Source organism: Mesocricetus auratus, unplaced genomic scaffold (assembly GCF_017639785.1).
Source record: "Mesocricetus auratus isolate SY011 unplaced genomic scaffold, BCM_Maur_2.0 Super-Scaffold_100714, whole genome shotgun sequence".
Classification (NCBI taxonomy): Eukaryota; Metazoa; Chordata; class Mammalia; order Rodentia; family Cricetidae; genus Mesocricetus; species Mesocricetus auratus.
Window position 1 is genome coordinate 303,344 of NW_024429270.1, and position 26,597 is coordinate 329,940.

At 46.6% G+C, this 26,597-nt stretch overlaps 2 protein-coding genes across 4 annotated transcripts in view; both read left to right on the top strand.

Moving 5' to 3' along the window:
* Positions 1–2,259: 2,259 nt before the first annotated feature.
* Nlrc5 (NLR family CARD domain containing 5) overlaps positions 2,260–26,597 on the top strand; it is an 80,441-nt gene continuing 56,103 nt past the window's right edge. For 2 of the 3 annotated variants that reach the window (XM_013119507.3, XM_021232167.2), the window contains exons 1-3: positions 2,261–2,809; positions 20,983–21,137; positions 24,489–24,601. The gene's annotated coding sequence lies outside the window, so the exon portion shown is untranslated. Of the gene's footprint in view, positions 2,810–20,982; positions 21,138–24,488; positions 24,602–26,597 lie in introns of all 3 variants that reach the window. The other variant, XM_013119508.3, reaches the window with a different exon arrangement.
* Positions 16,036–17,761, top strand: LOC121137920 (heterogeneous nuclear ribonucleoprotein A/B-like). The gene has a single exon (XM_040740814.1). The coding sequence runs from the start codon at positions 16,235–16,237 to the stop codon at positions 17,237–17,239; it is 1,005 nt and encodes a 334-aa protein (XP_040596748.1). The 5' UTR covers positions 16,036–16,234; the 3' UTR covers positions 17,240–17,761.

Below are 26,597 nucleotides of genomic sequence, written 5' to 3' on the forward strand. Positions count from 1 at the left end.
TTCCTAATAAATGGTTTATTTATTTTATGTATATGGGTGCACTATCTGCACATACAACTTTATTCCGGAAGAGGGCATCAGATCCCACTATAGATGGCTGTGAGCCACCATGTGGTTGCTGGCAATGGAAGAGCAGCCATGGCTGAGCCACCTATCCAGCCCCGCCCCCAAGGAGTACTTTTATCCACAAGTCCCCAGTAAACTGTACTCCTCCAGGCCTGGGTCTGTTCACCTTTCCTCGGCTTTCAAGCACCTTGGGGGCAGTTCTCACACATAGGGACCTAGCTTTCCAAAGCAGATAACCGTGTAAGCTTCACCAGAGAAGGACTGTGTGCACTTTGGCCAAAAGAAACTGGTGTTGACAGAGGTCTCAGGCCATTGGTTGGACTGTTGTGAAAAGTCTTTCCCTGGGGAGGGAGATATAAACATCATCTATTACTTCCTCTTAAGGTCCTAATTACAAACCAAAATACCGTGTCAACGCAGTTTACCCTAGGGAACCAATGAATTTATTGGGTTCACTTACAGAGCACTGGTGACCCGAAAGCAGCTGCCCGGCAAAGTCGTCACTCAGCATGGATGATAGCTTCCCCACGGCTGCATAGAGGAGCCCTTCTCCCCTAGTTCTCCCAGTCTGTATACTCTTGCCCCTTCTAGAGACCTCAGGCAATTAGGGCAGAATTGCCTGCAAGCGGCTGGGAGGAGTGGCCAGTGAGGGTTCAGTGATCCTCCCCGTGTCCTCTGATCTCATGAAGACAGCAGTACTTTGGTTTATAGGGCAATGGCTTATAACACAGGGTGAGTCTGGGAAAACAGTTCACCCCGAACCCTTCTTGGCAGGCCTCGCTTCACAACAGTGGGAAGGGTACTGGTCAAGTTCCAGTTCTCATTGCCATGTGACCTTTAGCTCTCACTTGAGCTCTCTGGATCTTTTCCTTGTACCTGTTGAGATGCTGACCTGTCTTGAGCCCTCATGGGGCTTTGTGGGTTTTAGTTTTTATTTTTTTTAAAGATTTATTTATTAGTTATATAGTGCTCTGCCTAAATGTATCCCCTCAGGCCAGAAGAGGACACCAGATCTCATTACAGATGGTTGAGAGCCACCTTGTGGTTGCTGGGAATTGAACTCAGGACCTCTGGTAGAGCAGCCAGTGTTCTTATCCTCTGAGCCATCTCTCCAGCCCGGCTTTGTGGGTTTTAGTTCATCTAAATACGGCCTGAGTGTTTTCTCTCCACCTAATTGTCTGTGTCCACTGACACCCTCTGTGAGCATTGAAGGGTCTAGGTCCATCAACACATAACTGTTGGAGGAATAAGAACTGAGCCCTACTGTTGGGCTACAATTCCTCTCACACATCCAGCTGACAGCCCACCATGTACCACAGGCCAGGACTCCACCCTCTGACAATAGGAAACGGAGGCCGGCTAAAATCAAGGCATCCTTAGAGGTGAGCCAGGCAGGGATGGGAAAGCTAGGAGTCACACCCAAGTCATCACTGCAACATAATGCCACCTACTTCTGCTTCTCAAAACCTTTTCACATTTCTGGCCTGGTCCCTGGAGGAAGGAGGCTAGAGGTCACAGGAATTCAAGACCCAAAGAAAGGAACAGAAATACAAGAGCTTCTTAAAAGTTGTGGGTGTCGGCTACATCTGCTATAACTTCTGGTCCTCCATTTTCACGGAGGACCAGACAGATGCCAGAGCTGAGACCCAGGGAGTCAAGATTTTTGATCTAGCTCAGTGGCTCTCAACCTATGGGTTGCGACCCCTTGGGGTTGAATGACCTTTTCACAGGGATTGCATATCAGATATCCTGCGTATCAGATATGTATATTATGATTCATAACAGTAGCAACATTACAGTTATGAAGTAGCAAAACAATAATGTTATGGTTGGGGGTCACTACAACATGAGGACCTGTATTGTTAAAGGGTAGCAGCATCAGGAAGATGGAGAACCATTGGCCAAGGCTGATGTAGCCAGCACACACACAAAAAAGGACTTGAGCCTGAGGCGTTGGGGTCATGGTTTTACTCCTGCCCCTGTCAGCAGCGCTCATGTGACATCCTTGTCTTGCCACTCCGCCCCAGAGCATTCTGGGAGAGCCGCTTCATTGTGGGGTGTCACAGAAATTCCCTCATATGGAAAACAGAACCATCCTCAGGAGGAGCTGGCCTCCTGAGGATGGACAAGGGGCAGGGCAGGATGTAGACCTTGGAACAGAGCCAGGACCAGCGGCTTTCCAGGACTGACCCTGGCCATGTAATCCCTTCCACCTCTTCCCTTCTCCCGTCTGCCCTGCACCCCTACTTTCTTCTGTCGACTAACTAGATACCCCTTGCACCTATGTCTTATGGCTCCTCAAGACCTGGAAGAGACACAGCTGGAGACCGTGCTTGTGCAGGTCAGATCTCAGGTGATGAACAGTTGTCATCCTGCAGCGCGCTGGAGCCAGGAGTAGTCAGGAGCCTGGATCCAACTCCATAAAGTTTTGCTCAGTGGCTCCTCCTGCCTTCCAAAGAACTGTGCGGGTCCTGCGGCGCCCTGACCCCACCCGCTGTCCGGCAGAAGCCCACCTTTGCCTTCCTTGCTGTCAGACATAGAAGCGCGCCCCAACGTCTTCGGCCGCGATCGCCAAGCTGCGGCGGGTTCCGGGCACCCTCCCCGCGTGCCTTGGGGCTGGCACTGTGAATCCACGTGATTTCTCGGCAGCGGCGGCGGGTTCCATGAACAAGCGACCAGCGAACAGCGCTGGGCTGCCACTTTCAGTTTCGTGCAGAGCAGCGGTGGAGCAGGAGCCCAGTCGGTGAGTTACCTGCCCGGATGGGGGCGCGGATGGAGGTTATGGGTTCGGATTCTGAGCTGAGAGGGAGGAGGGGGTGCCAGAGGCCAAACAGATGGACACACGGACAGATGCTTGGGTGCGTACTGGTGGCTTAGCAAAATGCAGTTGGTCACTCTGCAGTTTGGGGGCTATAGAAAGTGTCAAGTTGGGGAATGACACAGCTTGGGGAATATGCTGTATGTCTGTGCGCCCCTTCTTCTGGTGCCCCCACCCACCCCACCCACTACAGTCATCCTTTCTTGCTTTTTTTTTTTCTTTTCAACTTCCATTGCTTTATTAACAATCACAGAAGTCCCCTTTGTTACACACGATTCCAAATTTTCAGTCTTAAAAAAAATCATTATACAGTAGTAGAAGAAATGGAGTTTGGCTGAGTCATAACAACTTATTGTTTTTATAGAAGACCCCCCTCCTCCCCCCCCCCAGCACTCACCATTCTCCCAACAGGCACCAACCTCAGGTTTCTCGCCATCAGCTTTATTTTGAAACAAGCACCCGATAAAGAATTTCAACAGAAATATTTCAGAGTGTGTGAAAAGACAGGAATCTTTTTTAAAAAATAGAATATTGCATTTAAAAAAACCAACTATTCTTTAATGTCATCACCTCTATTTCTAGTGATCATAAACTCACCAGTCACAAGGGCAGGCCTGGGTAGTCTTTTGTCCTTGACCTCCCTCCCACATTGCCATGTGGCTTTCAAATCACTTTCTCACTCAGAAAAGCCAGAGCTGGGAGTTGGGGAGTGGCCAACAGTACTGGTCTTCAGTACTGTGTGCGTGCATTGTTGGGACTCTTCTGAATGAGGGACGGGGGGGCTTTGTATATAAAAGATATTTTGAAAATTGAGTTCCATGATTGGGAAAAAGGCCAGGGAATGGTAAAAGATGGGTGTAGCCAAGCCATACTGGGAGCTTCCTCTTTCCAAGACACTTTCTCTCTAAGGGACAAGGAAACCTGGAAAACGACCAGGTTCTAGCTCAGTGGTAGGTCAGTCCTTGTGTTGAGTCCTCAGCACCCCCCAAACTAACTCACCTGGCCTGATCTACCACCGGAGAACAGAGCAGGGTGAGTGCTGTTGACTTGAGGCTCGTAAGCCCCAGCTGTGTACTTCCTTCAGAGCAGTCGCCAGAGTTTATGCCTTTCTGCCCTGTCTCCAGAACCAGACCCCACCTTTCCTGGAGTGGGGACTTCCTGGGACTCTCAGCACTGTGCCCTGTGTGTTTACTGGATGACCATGAGCTAACGATTGCCTCTCTCGGAAGCTTGATTTCCCATCTATAATAGAGGCATAATGGGTAGTCCAGACTTTGTCTCATGGATTGAAGTACTTGCCCACAAAAGCGAGGAGTCTTGGGTCCTGATGGGACAAATGCGGAAGCTTAGGGAATGCCACAGTCTGCTTAAGGTCCTGTTGGCCCTGAATGCACGGCCGGCCTGCTCTCAGAAGTTAAGTGTGATCAGGCCTAGTTAGCACTTGGCTGCCAAAGTCTGCTTGAACTTGTCCCCCAACTAGCTAGAGAGCACCAAGACCTGGTCAGCGTCCTTGAACCCTAGCACACCTCCCTCTCTCCTCTTCTGTTATGATGTGTGTAGGGCCCCCTAAGGAAGACATGAAGTCCTGACCTTCACTGCCTCTAAATATGACCTTATTTGGACATGAGGTGGCTGTAGACCGTTAAGATGAGGTTGTAGGGTGGGCCCACTATGACTTCTGCCTGGTAATAGAGATCAGTATGTAGACAGCCACAAGCTGAGGAATCCAAGCAACTGCTTGAACTGGAAGAAGGAGGGCTCCTTCTCTAGGCCTGCAGAGGGGCCTCTACCCACTCCTGGGTGCAGACGTCCAGACTGCAGCCAGCACAGAGCAAAGCACTGCTGTTTACATCAGTGCTTGATGGGACTGGGCTACCACATCATCCCAGCCTCTCTCCTCTACCACATGCAGAGAACCGGGCCAAGGAAGTGAAGACGCTTAAGAAGCTCTAGGGGGGAATGTGTGTCTCAGAGGCCAAGAGTTTGCCTGGCTTGCAGTAGACTCTAGGTTCTATTCTTACCACAGGAGGCAAGCAAAACCCACTTTGTAGGTGCACCTAGAGTGTAAAGCAGTCTGCCTTCACCAGATCTGTTTCTGAGATTGCAATTGATAGCCCAAACCCTGTTTGGCTGGAACTAATTCTGCAGAAGAAACATAATTTAGAAGCAAAACAGAGTAGATCCTATTGGCTGCTGGTGCAACAGGCTCCAAGAGCAGGATCTTTCTGGGCCTTCACAGCTTCAGAGAATCCTGGGTAAAACAGGCCGAAGTAGGAAACAGGTGCCGCTGACCACTGTGGGACTTGTCACCCATAAATAGGTGCGACTGTGCGACTGTGTAACTTACATGTTAGCTCCAGTTTCTAGGTCCCTGGAAGCTGGAGGAGTTGACATGGTCCCATTCTTCTCTTTAGGGGAACCCTGAATCTTACATTCTGTGATCTCAGAGACGGGAGTAGGGGGCTCAGTTTTTCTGGTCACCTGTGACTGCAGACTCTTCTCATTGTCTCGAACCAAGACATGTACATACCCGTTTCTCTGGGATGGAAGGCCAGAGGAAACCTGATTTAACTGGTTCTTCCTGTTGAAGCCTGGACGGAACATCCCAGGTGCTGCTTCCAATAACTCCTCTTAACTCCTCCTAGGGAGCTCTTTTCCACAGGGCCTTTGACCACCTCTGTCTGGCGCCGATGACGGGGTAAAAGGGAATTACACCGAGCTGGCATGCAGAGGCCCTCGAGCACTAGGTTTTTCCATGTGTGCATCCATAGTTTAATGTACTCAGATATTTCTTAAAAACTGAAATCTGACTTATTAAACTAAATAACATGGATGACATGGTGACACACACCCAGTGCTTAGGAGGCTGAGGCAGAAGGCTTACCAGAGGTGGGTCCCAGCCTGACCTATGCAGTGAGACCTTGCCTCCAGCTTTTTAAAAATAAGTAATTTAATTAAGTAACTAATACATTCATCTTGTAAAAAGGTAAAAATGCAGTGAACCAGATACTTTCTCTGAAGACAGTCATTGAGTTTTTGTGTCTTCTTCCAGAATCTAACAGACAAGGGTATATCCAGTGTATTCCCTGCACAGTCAGTTTTATTAAAAAAGACTTTAGATTACACACACACACACACACACACATACAAATATACAGATGTGTACATAGGTGTTTCCACACCCACATATACACACACACACATGTATTTCCTTTCTCACGATGAGAGTGTATTGTATGGAGTGTGCACAAATTTTATCTTTGTTTAATGCAATAAATAATCTTTATTTTCTCCCTCTCTTTTTCTCTCTATGTATTTATTATTTTGGTGCTAGGGATCAAACACAGGGCTTGGGCATGACAAGTGAGTGCTTTTCCACTGGGTCATGTTTCCAGACCTCCTTATGACTGTGTATTCTTTGTGAACAGAGAGGCCTGTTTATGCAAGTATATCCTGTTCTTAGACCATATCTACATTATAAATGCATAAAATAATATGTGCATTATTTTATACATCTATATAAAAAATCCAGGATCCACAAATGAAAGAAAACATTCAATATTTGTCTTCCTGAGTCTGTCTTGTATCCATTTAATCCGGTGATCTCCAGTTGTGTCTATTTTATTGCACTATACATGGATATGCATATATCTATGGGGTGGGTGAGTTTGGAGCACTTCCGGTACACAGGAAGTGGGACAGCTGGGTCATATAGTGATCCTATTTTTAGGTTTGTTTGTTTGCTGAAGTGCCTCTGTATTAAGTTTATGCTGGTTAAACTAATTTGCATTCTCAGTGAATATGTATGTATGCATGTGTGCGCGTGTGTGTGTGTGTATGTATGCATGTATGTATCCTCAACAACACTTGATGCTTTCTGAATGATAGCCATTCTTATTGGGGCGAGATGGGATTCGTTGTTGTTCAGTTTGAACTCTGATGGCTAAGGAATTAAACTTTCTTGACCGTCCATTGGTCTTTTGTTCTTCAGCTTCTAGAATTGTGCTCGTCTCCTTAGCCTATTTATTCATCGAGTTGTTTGGTTTTCTAGCATTTAGGTTTTTGAGTTCTTTATATTGTCTAGCTATTAATCAGATGCCACATGTAGAGATGACAAAGCTTGTCTCCTGTTGTTAGTTTTGGTGTGTTTTTTGTTTGTTTGTTTGTTTGTTTGTTTTACTCAATTGCTTTTACATTTCGAACGGTCCTACTTTTCAGTTCCTGGTATTGATTCTCATGCTATCAGAATTCCTTTCAGAAAGCCTTTGCCTAAAGCTGTATCTTGAGGTGTTTGGTTTGTGTTTTCTCTAGTCATTTCAGAGTTCAGTTTTGCAAGGAAAGAAATAACTATCCGGTTTCATCCTTCTCTATGTGGATATCCAACGCCATTCGTCCATGGGTCTGTTTTTATTCAACATATGTTTATGGTATGTAACTTTAAAAAAAAATCATATTGTGTGGTTTGTTATTTGATCCTCTATTTCATTCACTGATGTGTGTGTGTGTACGTGTGCCTGTGTGTGTTCATGCGTGTACTTGGCGTGTGTATGTGTATGTGTGTGCGTGTGTGTGCCAGTCCCATGCTGTTTTGTTACTGTGACTCCATAGTGTCCACTGAATGTGCTGCCTTTAGCTCATTCATTTTGCTCAGTATTGCTTTGGCTCTTGGGGATCTTTTGTACATCCAAATTTTATAATTTTTTTTAGTTCTATGAAGAAAGTTAGCAGAATTTTGATGAGGATTGCATTTACTGTATAGATTACTCTCAATAATATAGACACATTCCAGTATTAATTCTACCAATCCACGAGCATAGGCAATCTTTCCATAGTCTAGTGTCTTTGATTTCTTTCTTTGGTATTTTAAAACTATCAGTGTAGAAGCCTTCGTTCCAAGAAGCCTTGTCTAGATTTATTCTCGAGTTTTATGTTTAAAGCTATTGTGAGTGGGATTTTTAAAATTTTCTTTCCAGCATGTTCATTATTGATACAAAGTCTGCTGCCTTCTTTGTCATTTGCATCCTGCCACTTTGCCCAATGTTTATTGGTTCTAAGAGCTTTCTGATGCGTTTGGTAGGACACTTGTGCCTGAGACCATGTCATCTTTAAATTGGGATGGTTTTGACTTCTTTTTTCTTATTTGAATCCTCTTTTTTTTCCTTTCTCTTGTCTTATTGTTCAAGCTAAGACTTCCAGTGCTATGTAGATTAAGAGTGGAGAAAGTGGACACCCTTATCCTGTTCCTGGCTTTAGTAGAAATAGTTTGAATTTGTCATATAATGTTGGCTGTAGGTTTCTCATATATAGTCATTATTATGCTGAGATATGTTCCTTGTATTCCTAATTTCTTTATGCTTTTTATCATGAAGTGATGTTGGATCTGTTAAAGGCTTTTTCTCTATTTATTGATAGAATCCTGCAATTTCTGTACTTGACACTATGGCTGCATTAAATTTATTGATTGTATTCATTGAACCATTACTGCATACTTGAGTGAGGGCAACTTAATCATGGTGAATGTGCTTTTTGATGTGTTGTCAACTTTGGTTTGCTAGCATTTGTTGAGAAATTTTGCACCTATGTTCATTAGAGAGATTAGCTTATAATTTTCTTTTCTGTTCTGTGTTTATGTAAGTTTGGTATCCAACTTTTGGTTTTATATTTTGAGACAGGGTCTAAGGTTCCTGTATGCTTCTGTTTGTTTGTTTGGGTACTGAGAATTGAACCTAGGTCCTCATATATGCTAGGCAAATTCTCTGCCTCTGATCTACAGCCCAACTTCATGTATCATTTTATTTGTTTTGAGGTGTGTGTGTGTGTGTGTATGTTTGTGTATGTATGTATGTGTATGTGTGTATGTATGTGTGTGTATATGTGTTTGTGTGTGTATGTGTGTATGTATATATATGTGTGTATGTATGTGTATGTGTGTTTGTGTGTGTAGGTGTGTGTATGTATGTATATGTGTGTGTATGTGTGTTTGTGTGTGTAGGCGTGTATATGTATGTGTATGCATATGTATGTGTGTGTATGTAAGTGTGTGTGTGTGTGTGTGTGTGTGTGTTGATACTGGCTTCTAAAATGCATGTGAAAGTGTTCTTCCCCTTGCTGTCTTATGGAGTGTTTTGAGGAGTATTAATGTTTGTTCTTCTTTAAAGATCTGGTAGACTCCAGCAGTGAATCCCTCTGAGTCTATGGTGTTTATTGTTGTTGTTGTTTTTAGTTAAGTAACTTAAAAATATATTAATTCATATTTGTTTTGTGTATTTAACTGAATGAGTCTTTGGTAGACATAATATTATTATTGTTATAATTTGTGTGTGTGCGTGCATGTGCAAACATATGCACTCAGGTGAGCACCATGTGAGCATGGATGCCCTTGAGATCCAGAAAAGGGCATCAGATCCCTTAGAGCTAGAGTTTCAAGAAGCTGCAAAACACCCTACAGGGTGCTGGGAACTGAACTCAGCTCCTCTACAAGAATGTTAAGTGCTCTTACCCACCGAGCCGTCTCTCCAGTCCCCTAATCCACTTTCCCAACATAGTTTATTCTGTTCTATAGTCTTGTGAGTACACTATTTATCTCTCAGTGCATAGAATTCCTCAAGTGTCTTCTGCAGAGCTTATATGATGTTCATGAATTCCTTTAGTGCTTGTTATACAAGTTTTTTCTTTGTATTTCTCCATCAATTTTGAAGGAGAGTTTTGCAAGATGTAATAATCTGGATAGGCAGTAATAGTTTTGCAAAGCTTAAGCTACACCTTTCCATGTCCTCCTGACTTTTAGAGTTTCTGTTCAGAAATCTCCTCCTATTCTGGTGGTTTGCCTTTTTATAAGGCTGGATGATGCTCTCTGCGGCTTCCACTGTTTTAGCTATATGTGACGTGGGGAGGTTTCTCTACCTGAATATGGGGAGGTTTTTCTTCCTAGATTTTCTGCTTTGATTTTTTTGTGGGCACATTTTCTTTTAAAAAAATCCTTTATTATGATTGTGTGTGTGTATGATGCATGTGTGGGTGCATGCCATAGCATGTGTGTGGAGAGCAGAGGACAGCTTTGTGAAATTGGTCCTTTCCTTCCACCGTTAAGTGGGTTTTGAGGACCAAACTCAGTTCGCCAAACTTGTGCAGCAAGTGCCTCTCAGCCGTCTTGCTGGCTCTATTTTCTTTTTTAAAAAATATTTATTAGCATATAATAGTTATACATAATATTGAGTCTTATTAAGACATAGTCATACATTTATATAGTGTATTTTGGCCACACATCATCTTTGATCTCCCTTCCACCCATTAATCTCTTTCTCCTTCCCAATTAGAGCTTCTGTGTATGTGTGTGTGTGTGTGTGTGTGAGTCCATGAGTTTCATTAGGGTTGTTTACAGAAGCATGTGTGAGGGTTTACATATAGCAGCACTTATCAGTGCCTATGCCTCTATCGAAAATGTCTTCCCCTCTGCCATTCACTCAGGGAGGGGCGGGGCCGCATCAACACTACTCCTCCGCCCCCTACTTCCTCTGACTCTCACATTCTTTCCACCTCTTTTTTCACAATACTCCCTACGCCTTCCAGGGCAAGTCCAGATATCCTGTGTACGGCTGGACACTCCGCATCTAGTCATGCTCAGAGCCTTGACCAGTGAGTCTCTGCAGTCACCTCTGGCCACTGTAAAAAGGAAGTTCCTCTGACCCAAACTGACAGTGGCGTTAATCTGATGGTGGGCTTTCATCTGAACTCTTGCATTCCTTCCCCAGCTTCTAGAATGTTCTGTTTTCAGGTGCATTTCCTAAGGTTTTGGCTTGAGAATCTAAGGCCTGAGGAAGTCTGTATTTGGGAGAAAGGCTCAATAATGTAACCCTCTCATGAGGGGCCCTTGTAACATTTGGGAGAGAATTTGGGAGAGGAGAGGCAGGGAACTGTGAACCATGGTGACCGGGAGATGAGAGGAGGAGGCAAAGCCAGTGGCAACATTGAGAAGCAGGAAGGGAGAGAGGGGAGGAGAGAGTGAGGGGGAGGAGGGGACTGCTCAAAGTTTGCTTTTGTGCCTACACTTGCAGCTGCTGGGTGAATTATCTGCAAGTAATTTTATAGAGGAGCAGCACAGCAGGACAGTGTCACCACCCCTCCCCACAGGAGCTCAGAGCCCTGTGGGGAGGCCACACCCTCCTCAGAGTGCTAGCGAGGCAGGTGGCTCCCTGTCCCGGTGCAGTCTCCCTCCTAGGAAAGTAAGATGCTCCCCGCTGACATCCAGACATAGGTGTGGTTGCTGGCAGCCAGAGCCCTACTCTGATGGTGGATTACTTCCTCAGGTTCGTTCTTTGTTTTATTTCTTTCTTTTTTCTTTTTTTTTTTTTTTTTTTTTTTTTTTTTCTGAGACAGGGTTTCTCTGTGTAGCCCTGGCTGTGCTGGAACTCACTGTGTGGACCAGGCTGGCCTCAAACTCACAGAGATCCACCTGCCTCTGCCTTCTGAGTTCTGGGATTAAAGGCGTGCGCCACCACAGCCGGCAGCTCAGGCTCATTCTTAAGTTAGACTTCTCAAGGGAGAGGTTGGCCTTTATTTTGAAAATGAAGCCCTGTTGCTAAATCCTGAAGATTATATCACTGGAGCACTGCTGTGGGCAACATAGAGGCAGAAGATGGAGCCAACCCCACCCCCATCGGCATTAGTGGCCTCAGGGTCTTGTGCTGGGAAAGAAATCACTGGCTGTTTTATGTCCTCTTTCTGAGATGGACAGGTCAGAGGTCCTCTAGCTAAGACTCACCCAGGAGGCGTCTACCCAGTGAGCTTAGGAGGCTCGGGGGTTTCGGGTTAAATCAAATCGTAAAGAAAAGAAATCGTTCTCTTTTCAGTTCCCATGTCCCGTGCCCTGCTTAGTCATGGAGAAACTTCTCAGCCAGGTGTCAGGGTGTCTGTGACATGCTCAGTCACAATCACAAGGGCAGCCAGACCTCAGGTCAGAGCTGGGATCAGCAACACCCACTCCCACTCCACAGCCTCTTTTGGTTTGTTTCTGGGGGTTTCTTTTAGGGAATTACTCCAGTCCTGGTAAATAATACTTTACAAAACTAAAGTTAAAAGTGAGATGGTTTCCAGAACTTTGAGAAGTGGAGCTCTGGTTGTCATATAAAGTAGTCGTCATATGACAAATGGGTTTTTAAAAAAAGTCTAGAAAATTGCACACATCCTTGAAGGGCAGACTGTGAGTACATCCTGATAGTTATTCCTGCAATTCATAGAATTTTCCAAATGAGTGAGGCTATGCCTGTAAGCAGAAAGTAATATAAATGTGCCAAAACATGCATTTAGAGAGAAGATCATTCCTTATGTTTCCATTTGGGCCAGCCCCAGGTTCATGGTTCATACCTGGGTTTATGCTCTATTTTTCTTTAATGAATCTGGATATTGAACCAGGAGCTGGCTTGTATGTCTGCAGGTGGCATACTACGTGTGTTTTTATACAGCATGGCTCATTTGGGCGTGGCATGCTAACGACATACCTGTGTCCATCCCCAACCCCAACCCATCTCCTTCACACTCAGAATGCTACAGCATAATAACGGCCTTGTTGTGGATGTCTGGGTTGCTCAAACATGACTGCAGGAATCTCGCTAGCCCAGAATCAGGCGCCTGGGTTTATTTGGACTACTGTGACAAGGATCCAGAGCCCAGGTGGCTTTATATACCATCAGAATGTGTTTATCATTGTCCAAGAGTCTGTGATGGCAACATGGTGTGTTCCAAGAGTCCCTTCTCTGGGTTGCAGACTGCCAGATTATTTTTGTGTGCTCATATGATGGAAAGAGTGTTGTGGAGCATGCTGAGCATTTCCATAAGGAACAAATCCTGCTCTCCAGTTCCCTACCCTGGTGAACTAAAAACCCACCTCAAACCATTGGAACCTAGGGTTTCAACATATGACTTGGGAGATGACAAAAATACTGTGTTCGTAGTCGCGAGCATGTGCTCTAGCCATTTGGTGCTGCCTCGCTTCCTGCCAGATTGAGTGGTGGGATCTAGGAGCGGATGTGTGCCTAGATGTTAAAGTGAGCCGGCAATCCTGCAGATGAACCTGGGAATTCACTCCTCTTTTCCTCACATCTGAACCATTCCTTGCTCTCTGTCTGGCTTCTCACAGCAGGACTGGATTCTTCTGGCCAAGCTGACTCCCCACCCTGGGAGCTAAGGGGGGGGATTTCCAAACTTAGTTTCGTTTTTGTTTGTGTGTGGCATTCTGGGTTCTGTCTGCAGGATAGAACTTGACACAACCACCCTGTGGGGACCTAAGGCATGAAAGAACAGAGGCTAAGGCGGGCATCTCTCTTGGAGACACCCTTGGGGTCTTTATGAGGACATAGCAGTCCACATGACCTTCTAGTCGGCATAACCAGGACTCGGATTGCTGGAGGAACAGTGCCCAATATAGGGGCAAAGAGTCAGACTCATCCCACCAGGAGTGGAGAACTGGTATATCATAGTCTGGCATACTGGTCCCCAGATACGTTTGTGTAGCAGCCACCTGGGGACTTTCCACTGCTTGAACCCCGCCCTTGAGACTGTGCTGACATATAGCTCACCCTGCCTCCATGTAATTCAAATGTGCAGACAAGTGCAGGGCCCTGGTCTAGAGGGACCAGGGAGAACCCAAGGCTGAGTGGTAGAGACATCACCTCCACAGCTATACATTGTGCCAGCCAGGCTGGAGCCAGCGCCCTGGTCCCAAAGGAAGGCTCGTCTGGATTCCCTAGGGGCCTCAGTGGAGAGTCTGATCCCTGAGAAGGAGGCAGCTCCATGCGTGTGCTAAGCTGGGAGCCAGATTCTCAGGCTTTCTTGATGGAAATGGCAGGTTGCAGCCCAGGCCTGGGGTGATGCAGGACCTCCCTCTAGATGACAATGGCTATCCAGAGCATTGTGGGGTGAGAAATGTCCCTAGCTTACAGCTCCGAGGCTCAAGCCTCAGGGGCTTCTTCTTTGGGCTTGGGACCACCATTCCCTCCTCTGCAGAACACAGTGACCATAAGGTTTATCTGCAGGGTTTTTCTTTTTTTCTTTTTTCTTTTCTTTTTTCTTTTTTTTTTTCTTTTTTTGGTTTGTTGATTTGGGGGTTTTGGCTTTATTCATGTAGTGCATCATACTATGTATCTCAGGTTGTCCTCCCTCCCTTCTTCCCTCCTTCTCTCCCTTCTTCCCTCCCAACCCAAGGCCTCATACATACTAGGCTAGCACTCAGTGGCAGCTCCATCTCCAGCCCTGTTGTCAAAGTCAATTTTCTGCTTCAGGCTCCTTGCCTGGCTTGAGGTAACTTTCCTAAATGGAACATGCACACACCTACAAACATTATCATTACCCCACCGAAGTGTATGGATCAAAGATGTTTCTCCTAGCGTCTGTGAGTAAAGAGGATGGCTGGCACCTCCCTCCCCAAGGCAGCCTTCACCATAGGGACCATGAAGGAGGAGGGGCCTCGTGGACCAGGCCTGGCCTCATTGTGCCAACAGTGCCCTCCTCTCTTAGGACCTCACTTCCCTCTCTGTGCACCTCACAGCCAGGACACGTCAAGCTCTGTCATCTTTGATTGCTCAGTGTCCAACAGCATTAGCCACCTCTGGGGAAGGCAGAGACCCTGGCCCTCTGCGAGCTGAGCTTGATGGAAGGGTACCGAGGGGACTGACTGGCCTCTGTGGCATGAGAAACTAACCCCAGCAACACTTACTCTGCTGACGTACTTCTGTCCAAGTGACCATAGCCATGACTAGAGGTGGCTTTCTGGCCACCCCGGGTCCACTTTCTTTCTGGTCCTGAGGTTAGCATTCGATGTCCTTTATTTCTTCTCCTGTCCTATTCCTATGTCCTCTTTCCAGCAGGCACCTCAGGGTCAGAGCTCTCTCATCATGACTCTCTCAGCTGGCCCTGAGCAGAAAGAAGGAAGGCGGAAACATCCTCAATCACATGAGGACACAAGGCTCTATGTTTCCCAACCCCACAGCTCATGCGCCCTTACATAAACCTGGGACCTTGACAAGAGAGAAGCCAGTGGGGAGCCAGCAGTCTGTGAGGCACACCTATCCCCTCTCACATCCTCCCTTCCTTCTTCAAACCCGGCACTGGGCTGAGGGTGGGGTGGTGCAGAGGAAATAGCAACCATGCCAGCAGTGAGAAGAGTTAGCAGGGGTGGTTATTCTCACACAGCGGGTACCGTGTCAGATTGGACACACCTCACCTCAGCCTGACCAGGAACCTGGAATTGTAACCCAGTAACAGAGACCACGGTCCACGCCTGCCTCATCCACGGCGCTGGGCTGCTGGTGTCTGCATCTTTCCCGGAAAGATGGCCCATAGCTGATGGTCTCGCCTCACTAGAGAGACCTGATGCCCTAAGCCCTGCCTAGAAACAGTGACTGGCATGGATGTCCAAGAGCCTGGCAAGATAGTCACCCACACCCCGATGTAGAGCCCGGCTTTCTCCCAAACCACTCTTCTGCCTAGCTTCTGTGACTACCCCATCCTGTTGGCCTCACCCCCTAACAAACAACGTCCATAAGGACCTGTCGTGGGCTCTGCTTCCAGGAGTCTGACCTAGAGCATCCCCCAGTGTGCAGAATAAGAAAGTAAAACTCCAAGAAGATGAGTAACCCATGAAGTCTCACAGCTGGTGCCTACCAGACAGAAGTCCGGGCCAGTATCAAATGATCAAACTGCATACCATGATAGGCATAATCAAAACAATAATTGAAAGGTTATGTTTATATGTGTAAGAAATAGCTCATACCACCACAATAAATAATAATAAATAAATAAAAATAAATAATAAAGTAAAATGTGTTAAATATGAATATTTGAAGTGATTCAGACTTACAAGAGTCAGGCGTGGGCACATGCCTATGATATCAGCTCAGGAGGCTGAGGCAGGAGGATGTTGAGTGTGAGGAGAGCCTGGGCTTCTCAGTGAGAATCTGTCTCAAAAAGAGCAAAAACTAACTAAATAAAAGAAAAGGCAAATTTTCAAGAAAATATCACACACAACTTGTTTACTGTACTGTCTTGGGGAAATGAGCATTTATTTAAAAAAACAAATCGAAAGACATGAATTAAAAATAAGTGGAAGACAACTAATGCAATGAGAAACATTTTTTAAAAAGATTTGTAGGGAGGCGGTGGCACCGCGCGGGACGGAGCTGAGGTCGCGTCTGTGGCCTGTGGACGCCGGCAGCCGAGCGGCGCGACACCGTCGGTGGACGCGGACGAGCTCCCGGGGGTGCGGGTGCGAGCCCGGCCAAGCCCGCGGCGCCTTCCGCGGCGAGTAAGGCCTCGCGGCGTCATCGGCGGCGAGGAGCCGCTGCGGCCTGGCTAACCATGTCGGACGCGGCTGAGGAGCAGCCCATGGAAACGACGGGCGCCACCGAGAACGGACACGAGGCCGCCCCCGAAGGCGAGGCCCCGGTAGAGCCGGGCGCCGGGGCACCGGCCCCCGCAGCCCCGGCCGCGTCTGGGGGCGGGACCACGGCCACCCCGAGCGGGAACCAGAACGGCGCCGAGCGTGATCAGATCCACGCCAGCAAAAACGAGGAGGACGCGGGAAAAATGTTCGTTGGTGGTCTGAGTTGGGATACCAGCAAAAAAGATTTAAAGGATTATTTTACTAAGTTTGGGGAGGTCGTTGACTGTACGATTAAGATGGATCCTAACACTGGACGATCAAGAGGGTTTGGGTTTATCCTATTCAAAGGCTCTTCCAGTGTAGAGAAGGTCTTAGACCAGAAGGAACACAGGCTGGATGGCCGTGTTATTGACCCTAAAAAGGCAATGGCTATGAAGAAGGATCCTGTGAAGAAAATCTTTGTGGGAGGTCTGAACCCTGAAGCCACAGAAGAAAAGATCAGAGAATACTTTGGCCAATTTGGGGAGATTGAGGCCATTGAGCTTCCAATAGATCCCAAGTTGAACAAAAGACGGGGTTTTGTTTTTATTACATACAAAGAGGAAGACCCTGTAAAGAAAGTTCTGGAGAAAAAGTTCCATACTGTCAGTGGAAGCAAGTGTGAAATCAAAGTTGCCCAGCCTAAAGAGGTGTATCAGCAACAGCAGTATGGCTCTGGGGGAAGAGGAAACCGCAATCGAGGGAACCGAGGCAGTGGTGGAGGTGGAGGTCAGAGTCAGAGTTGGAATCAGGGCTACGGCAACTACTGGAACCAGGGCTACGGCTACCAGCAGGGCTACGGGCCCGGCTATGGCGGCTACGACTACTCGCCCTATGGCTATTACGGCTACGGCCCCGGCTACGACTACAGTCAGGGTAGTACAAATTACGGGAAGAGCCAGCGACGTGGTGGCCATCAGAATAACTACAAGCCATACTGAGAGGCAGCAGGAGCGGCCGACTGACGACCGCACACGCTTTGTTTGGACGCGGAGTGAACACAATTATGTACCAAATTTAACTTGGCAAACTTTTATGGCCTGTCCCATGTGCATCTTATTTAAAATTTCCCCCCGGAAATCACTCTCCTGTTTACTATTCCAGAGCTCTAGTTGTAGGCAGCGTGTGGCATCTCAGAGGCCAGAGCAGCATGGGGGGCTGATTTTTATTACCAGGTTACCCTGTACTAGATTGGAGGGTCTGCTTCCTGCTGCTGCTCTGCAGCCTGGACCTGTGGACCCTGGTTGTAGAGTAAACTGTATCTTAGGAAACCAGTGTCACCTTTTTCACCTTTTAATTTTATATTATTTGTGTCATACATTTCCAGTAATGGAAGTGTTAATTTTACTGTACTTTTTGGTACCTTTTGGGAATCTAATGTATTGTAAGGTATTTTACACGTGTCCTGATTTTGCCACGACCTGGATATTGAAGCTATCCGAGCTTTTGAAATAAAAATTAAACCCCCCCCCAAAAAAAAAGATTTGTAGGGGCTGGAGACTCAGGGGTTAAGAGCACTGGCTGCTTTTCCAGAGGACCCAGGTTCAGTTCCTAGCACCCACATGGCAGTTAACAACTGTCTGTAACCCCTATTTCAGGGGATCAGACATCCTCACATAGACATACATGCAGACAAAACACAACTGTACATAAAAATGCAATAAAATAAAATATTTGTATATTTATTTTATTGTGTGTGTGTATGTGCATCTGAGTGGTGCACAGGCATCCTGGTAAGAGGGTGCTTGATCAACAGAAACTGGGGTTATAGGTGTTGTGAGCCAGCTGCAGTGGATGCTGGGAATTGGTCCTGGGTTCTCTGAAAGAGTAACCAGTACTTTTAACCACTGAGCCATCTCTGAGGCCCCACAGTGAGAAACATTCTAACGTTATCAAGGTAGCTTTTGAAAGTGTGCTTATAACCCAAGTACTCAGGAGGCCAAGGCAAGAGCATTGTGAGGCCAAGGAAACCCAGCCTCAAAACAAACCCTAAGAAGATGACTTGGTCATATTGGAAAGGAATTTTTGCCTGTTGGGGTCAGGAAGAATGGAATCTTCCTGGCTGATATCTTAGTTTTTTAATGTTGATGGTTATATGGTTTTAAAATCAAGATGTGGCTGGAAAACTCCTCAGTGGTTTAGATCCTTTACTGCTCTTTCAGAGGGTCTGGTTTTGGCAGCCAGCACCCACATAGTGGCTCACAACAGCCTGTAACTGCAGTTCCAGGGGATCTGATGCCCTCTTCTCACCTCCATGGCTTCCTGAGTGCACGGGGTCACTGACATACACTCAGGGACACACACACACACACACACACACACACACACACACACACACACACACACACACGCACGCACGCACACACACACACGCACGCGCACACACACACTTAAATAAAACACAATGAAGTAAGTGGTGCGAAGTGACCAAAAGAGAACAGTGGAAGCGGGCAGGATGGTGCGAGCCTGTAATCCCAGCTCCTGGGCGGTGGAGGTAGGAGGACCTGGAGTTCAAAATCGTCCTCAGCTACGTGGAGTGTTAGAGGCCAGCCTATGCTACATGTCTTAAATGAAAAAGAGCAAGTACAGTGTAATAAAAGGCTCTCCTCCCTCTGTGGCCCTCAGGTCCCATTTTCAGATATAATTTACCACTAGTTTCCTGTGTAGCTGTGTGTATACAGACACACATATATGCATTTTAAAAATACAGTTGTTATTTGGTATGATATACATAGCTGTAATCCCAGAAGTTGGGATGCAGAAGGGGGATTGTGAGTTCAAAGCTTATCTGTGCTACATAGCAAATTCTGGGCAACCTGAGTTATTTAGGGAATCCAATTTCAAATTCTATCAATTAGTCAATTGTCAAATCCTTTTTCTTCCAAATTTTTAAATTAAATATATTACATTATTTCCCCCTCCCTCCTCTTGCCCAGTTCTGCCAAACATGCCTCCCCTCCACACACACACTTGCTTCCTCTCAAATTCATCCTCAATCCTAGCATTTGGCAAAGGCAGACAGACCTCTGGGAGTTTGAGGCCAGCGTAGTCTACATAGACAAGGCTACAGAGTAAGACCCTGACTCAAGAAATAAACAAAAAAGAAATTCATGCCTCTTTTTCTTTAATTATTATTATTACACACATATGCATGAATGTATGAATACAACCTGTTGAGTTTACTTAGGGCTACTTGTGTGTATACGATTTCAGGGTTGACCATCTGATATTGGATAACCAGTTTTGGGGCTCATCCCTAATTCTCCCTGTATTAGTCAGGGTTTTATTGCTGTGAAGAGACACAGTGGCCGCAGCAACTCTTATGAAGGAGTTGGGGCTGGCTTACAGCTCAGAGGTTCAGTCCATTATCATTACGGCGGGAAACATGATAGTGCATAGGCAGACATGGTGCTGGAGAGGTAGCTGAGAGTTCTACATCTGGATCCATAGACGGCGGGAAGAGAGAGTGACAGTGGGCCTGGCTTGAGCATTGGGAACCTTAAAGCCCACCCCCGGTGACACACTTCCTCAAACAAGGCCACACTTACTCCAACAAGGCCACCCCTCCTAATAGTGCCACTCCCTGTGAGCCTCTGGAGGCCGTCTTCATTCAAACCAGCACGCTCCCACTCTCAGCATTTCTCAGTTGCCGGCAGCTCTTTTGTCTATGTCCCTGTGAGACCTCCCCCTTCCGTGTTAGCATGTCTGTTGGTGTTGTAACTTGTTCAGCAGCCATGCTGGTGAGGTATCATTTCTAGGAGACACAGTTTCTTTGCGATCTTTCTTCCCCTCTTAGTCACTGCTCTATTGCTGTGGGGACACACTGTGACAAGCCAACTCTAATAAAGAAAGCATTTAACTGGGGCCTTGCTTACAGTTGTAGAGGGTTAGTGCATTATCATCGTGGTGGGAGACAGGCCAGCATGCTGCTGGAGCTGGAGCTGAAAGCTTTACATCTGATCCACAGGGAGAGAGAGAGAGAGAGGGAGAGAGGGAGGGAGAGAGGGAGGGAGAGAGGGAGAGGGAGAGGGAGAGGGAGAGGGAGAAAGGAGAGAGAGAGAGGGAGGGAGGGAGAGGGAGAGAGAGAGGGAGAGGGAGGGAGGGAGAGAGAGAGAGGAGAGAGAGGGAGAGGGAGAGAGAGGGAGAGGAGAGAGCGAGAGGGAGAGGAGAGAGAGAGAGGGGGGAGAGGGAGAGAGAGAGGGAGAGAGAGGGAGAGAGAGAGAGAGAGAGAGAGAGAGAGAGAGAGAGAGAGAGAGAGAGAGAGAGAGAGAGAGAGAGAGAGTCTGGGTTGACATAGACTTTTGAAACCTCAAAGCCCATCTCCCAATGACACACCTACACCGATAAGGATGCACCTTGTAATCCTTTCCAAGCAGTTCCGCTGACTGGGGGACCAAGCATTCAGACATATGAGCCTCTGGGGGGGCTGTTCTCATTCAGACTACCGCAGCCTTCTTGCAGTGTTCCCAGGGCCTTAGGTGTGGGAGTTGTGTTGTAGATGTATCAGTTAAGCTTGGGCAGTGGAAGCTACACTCACCTGTGGGTAAGTACTTAGAATGCAGGTGGGGATTATGCTAGTTTAGTAGAGTGCACATGAGGTCAAAGCCTTCTTAACATGTGTATTTCTTTAGTAGGCTGCTCCGGACACTTTCCATGTCATGACTCATCTATCAATATCTTTCAGGCAGCTGCTTCATATGTGTGCTTCATAATTCACCTCCTGTTGATGGACCCTGGTCTTCCCACCAGTCCTCAGATGCAGTAGCAGGAGATCAATCGCCATTCTTGTCATTGTATACTGGAATTCTGACAACCTGGGTTCCAATCCTTCCAATTTGGGTGAGCTATTTAGCCTCTTCCCCTCCCCCACACCCCACACCCCTCCCCACCCACTCCCCACCATCCCCCACCCCCCACCCCGACAGCTGAATGACATATTGTAAACATTCACCTTGAAGGCCAGCTGGTGAGCATTCCCTGTCCCGGAGAGTCCTGTTGCCAAAGACAGTTCAAGCCTTTTGCAGGACAGTCTGTGTGCCCTACTGCCTCCTAATGAGTGAAAGTCACTGCCGACATGTTAATTCTTCCCATGCCTCACAGTGACAGTGCGCATGATGAGTGGAAGGGCGTTTGGCTATCCATGGTGCCAAGTTCCTGTTCCGGTTTGGATTCCTTCATAAGCAAACCTGGGGACAAACACATCTCAGTCATTTAGGAGGTGGTCCCATCAAGTGCTCTGGGGACAGGAAATCGGGGGGGGAGGTCAGGCATCTCCGAGGTGTGTCACTGAGCAAGTTCACACTGTGGGTACCGGAAGCCTGCCTAATGAGGAGGGAATCGGGTGTTGACACATCAACCCTCAGCATCCTTTGGCTAAGGAAACAAATCAAATCCTTGGCCTCCAGTTGTAGGTAGTCAGATGTAAAGCAAGCACATGAAGGTGAGGCTGGGTGACTGGGAGGGGCCACAGGGCTTTTATGACATCCTCATAAAAAGAAGACAAAACATACTCACCCATCAGTGGAGGAGAGGCAAGTTTATTTCTCAGCCATCTACTTAGGGCATAACACTAGCCCCTGGGGCCTGTGACTAGGGGAGCATGGTAATTTACATGTAATAATAACTTACAGAGCTTTCCCTGGAGTACTTTTAATAGGTCTCTATCCACAAACATAAAGTATACAAGTATTTGTTTTCCCCTAAATATTGTCACTGCTTATCCTTGACTGTATTCTCAATGTAGTTGTTAGTCTTTTCCATGTTTTGTTAGAGTCATTGTTCTATCAAGAAAATCATCTGGTTCTCATATATAACACCTTTTTTCAGAGTGTTGCTTTCATTTTATCATTGCCTTTTCTTACTCAAATAGAAAATTAGTGAGTGATGAACTCTCTAACTGAACTCATTGTAACTCATTTGTTTGTATACATTGTTTTCAGTAGCTTTGTTGAGGTGAAAACCTACAAACCTGATCTGAGCAGTCTCAGACCAGTTGCCCGCGGTCTCTGACCAGTTGCGCGTGGGCAGTATTTTCATGTCTCTTGGGTCTAGACCTAGGAATGGCATAACAGTGTTTATGATAGACTTCCAAGCTGCTTTCCAACTTAGCTGTATCGTTCCTGCCAGCCATATATGAGGGCTCCAGTTTCTCCAAATCCATATCAACAGAGTCCATCATTTTCTTTACAGTCTATATAGGTGTGAAATGCCATGCTCCCAGGTTTGTGAGCTCCAAGCAATTTTTAAGTTATTTGCTTATTTATTATTATTAGAGAGTGTGCGTGTGTTTGACATAAGTGTGTGGGTGCTGCGTGAGCACATGGAACACAGAGGACAACTTTGTCATGTCACTTCTCTCCTTCAACCTTTACGTGGGCTCTGGGAATCAAATTCAGGTACGTGACAAGCACCTTTACCTGCTGAGCCCTCTCTTCAGTCCTAAGCAAAACATTTAAATTCACCTAATTAAAAACAATTATTTAGGGGCTAGCAATGGATTCAGTGTTTAAAAACGTTTGCAGCTCTTGTAGAGGACCTGAGTTAAGTTTTCAAAACTCATGTTGGAAAGCTCACTAATGCCCATAACTCCAGCTCCAGGGATCTGACACCCTCTTCTGACCTCCAAGAGCTCCCCATATCTATGTGCATACTCACACACACACACACACACACACACACACACACAAACACACACACACTGTAAAGGGAAGCTTTTTTCCTTGTGAGAAGCCTTCCCACCAGCCTGGTTCTAGAGCCGCATCAGTCCCAAATAAACACACAGGAGACTATATTAATTATGAAGCTGTTGGCCTTGCTTGTTTCTTACTAGCTAGCTCTGACTTAAGTAATTACCCCATAATTGTTAATCTAAGTATGTCTCTTACCGGAGAATAGTTCCGGGCTTCCTACCCCATGGCGTTACATCTTGACTCTCCGTATGTTTCTCCTACCCAAAGTCCTTCTGGTCTCCTAGTTCCTCCTATCTTGATTCCCTATTGGCCAGACAGTGCTTTATTGACAAATGCACAGGACTTCCCCCAACAACACACTACATAAAAGTAAATAAAAAATAATTTTTAAGCAATTGTTCTTTAATTGACTGTGGTGGCAAATACCATTGATTGGTGAGTTTTGAATGAATATGAGCTCATTTGGTCTCTATTCCATTCATCTGGCCAATTTTTTTCTGTCTTTAACCCAAGTTCCTTACAGTGGTGGCCACTCTAGAAGATGCTTTACTATGTTTAGAGCTTCCCCCACATACCTGCCTGCCTATCCCCAGATGGTCTTTTGATAAAAATTGCCTTCAGTTTTCTCTCATGTGTGTTCCTGTGAGTTGACCCCCAGAGTCCTGTGTCTGCTAAACACATGCCTAAGTGCTGTACTCCGAGCTGCAGCCTGAGCCCTCAACTACCCAATTCCAACTGAAAATGTCTCTCACTGTTATATTAACATCCTATAGCCATACGCCCTGCTTGATTTTTTTTCCTCCAAATGACTGTTCTTGTCATCTCATTAAGGTCTCTGGGGTGTCCAGATGGACTTTAAGAGGCATTGCTTTCTGACTGATGTCAACATGGAGATGTTTCCCTTCTACTTTCTGTGGTTACAGGCAGGTGTGTCTTAGTCACTTCATATGGCTGTAACAGAATATCATAGTCTGGGTGTCAACTGTTGCTCACACTCTCAGAAGCTGGGAAAACCCAGATCTGGATGCCAGCACATCTGCTGTCTAGTGAGGGCTCCCAGCCACTTGCTGTGTTTTCATGGGGAAGAAAGAGACAGTGGCTTCCTGCATCTTGTAGGGACACTTGCAGATCCACCTCTCATCTTCCTTAATCTCGGTAGCCCCATCTCTGAGTCTGCTCGGTACCATGTGCACTGGGGAGAACATTAACTTTGTATCACCACCTGCTCTTCTTTTAGATTGAGTCTTTTGTAGCCCAGGATAACCTTGAACTCACTGTGTAACTGAGCCTGTTGCTTTCACCTTGCCAGTGCTAGGATGGCATCACCACGCCCAGCACTTTCCGATGATTAAAAAACGTGAAAGTACACTCTGTTCCTGGATAAGCAGGATGGCACCAGGAAGACTGGGATGTGCCAACCCTAGAGACATATAGAACTTGGTTGGGAAGAATTCAATTGGTTTTGGGGTGAAAGACTCTTGTGGACTCTCTCTCCATTTAGGTCCAGCACTATGGAAACAGGCTATAAACTGAAGGTCAGAGGACAAGGCCCAGACACTCCAGGGACCCTCTATATGGGGACACAGGACCATCTATCATGATCCAAGAAGTCAGGTAGGTGTTTTTCCTCTTCTCTCTTTTCCTTTCTCCTCCCATCCACTCCTCCTCTCCTTTTCTGTGGCCAAGACTGTCAATCCACATCCCTGTGTCATCAGTCAGCTGTACCCTTTTGCCACCATGGATGGTAACCAAGAGTGGGCTAATAGTCCTGATGCTATAGGCAGTCCCAGGCCCTAGAGTGCTGAAGATCTCTGGGCAGATCTGAAAGACTTAGAACTTACAGCTCCAAGCCCTGAGAACTGGAGAGTTAGAAGCCAGAGACATAGCGTTCAATGTGTTTGGAGTAGAGGCTTTGGCTCTGGGCTTGGTCGCTGGGTTCTAAGCAGCTGGTGTAACCCTCACCAGCCCTCGGAAGCAGCTGGTGGCAGTTAGGGTTGGTGACAGTGTGACAGTTCTGAAGGTGTCACCTGGCTCTCAGTAATGTTATAGCTTCTTAGCCTCAGGCATCAGGACCCTTGGCCCTTAATGGCAGCCCATGTTATCATTCTTGACCTTGAGTAACCAGACCCAACAAACTTGTCCTTGGTCACCATTCACAGGGATGGGGAACATCATCAAGGAGCTTCCCTGTGACATCAATTAGAGGCAGCTTCTTGGTGAGGGATGAGAGCCTGTGTCCACTTCTCCTCTCAGTGCTGGGACCTGCTCTGGCTTGAGCCTGCACAGGCCCTGTGAGTGCTGCCACAGTCCCTGTGAGTTCATACGTGTACCAGTCCTATCATGTCTGAAAGACACTGGAGTCATTGTCACCTCTGGCATCTTTCCACCTCCCTGTTGCACAGATTCCTGAGCCTTGAGGGGAGAGGTTTGATTGTAACATCCCATTTAAGACAGAATATTCCATGTTTCTCATTATCTACATATTGTCCAGTTGTGGAACATTAATTTTCTTTTTTGTTTGCTTGATTTTTCAAGACAGGGTTTCTCTGTGTAGCCCTGACTGTCCTGGAACTCACTCTGTAGACCAGGATGGCCTTGAACTCAGAGATCCTCCTGCCTCTGCCTCCCAAGTGCTGGGATTAAAGGCATACACCACCACCAAAGGCTGAACATTAACATTCTTACAACACTTAACCAAGTGTATCACCTGACCAAGTATCCTCAGGGAGAGTTGAGTATTGGCTTCTGTCTTAACTGGGTTATCCAGACCCAACAAACTTGCCCTTGGACACTATTCAGCATGAGAACAAAATTTCCTGGTACAGAAAATCTCAGAGAGCTTTGAGCTTCTATTCTACCCATTTATAGATGGTATGACTGAGGCATACATTTTACCATGCCTTGCACAGCTTAGTCCTGGAAACCTGGGGCAACACAGGAATGAAGAAACCACATACACACACATACACATACACAGAGAGAGAGAGAGAGAGAGAGAGAGAGAGAGAGAGAGAGAGAGAGAGGGAGGGAGAGAGAGAGAGAGAGAGAGAGAGAGAGAGAGAGAGAGAGAGAGAGAGAGAGAGAGAGAGAGAGAGAGAGAGAGAGAGAGAGAGAAGTCGGGGTCTGATGGGCTGCACTTGCTCTGATGGAGGGCACCTACTATGCAATCCAGAAACTTGGCTGTGTATATAACGCATAGCACAAGGAGGAGAAGTTAGCTCGTCTTAATAGGAGGTCGCTGTAGGGTGCAGTCAGTCTGTAAGCATCCAGGAGGAAACTGGGGTCCATGCTTTCACAACGCACATACTCCCATCAGGAGGGAAGCCTCTCCGTTTCTCAGGATTGGGGTGCTTCCCATGTCCATGTCAATAACACACATTCACCCGGAGTCACACTGTGAGTGTGTCAGCTAGGTTCTGCTGTGGTAACAAATAGTTTGCCCCAAAGCAGCACCACCCACCCTTGTTCTCTGGCCATTTGAATGGAGGGGAGTTCTGGTCCATACTGCCCATGATCTGAAACGGAACAAGGAGCAGAGATCAGGGTGAGTCACATATTGGCTCTTGAAGCATCTGCACAAATGTGACCTATGTCATTTTTAACAAATTTT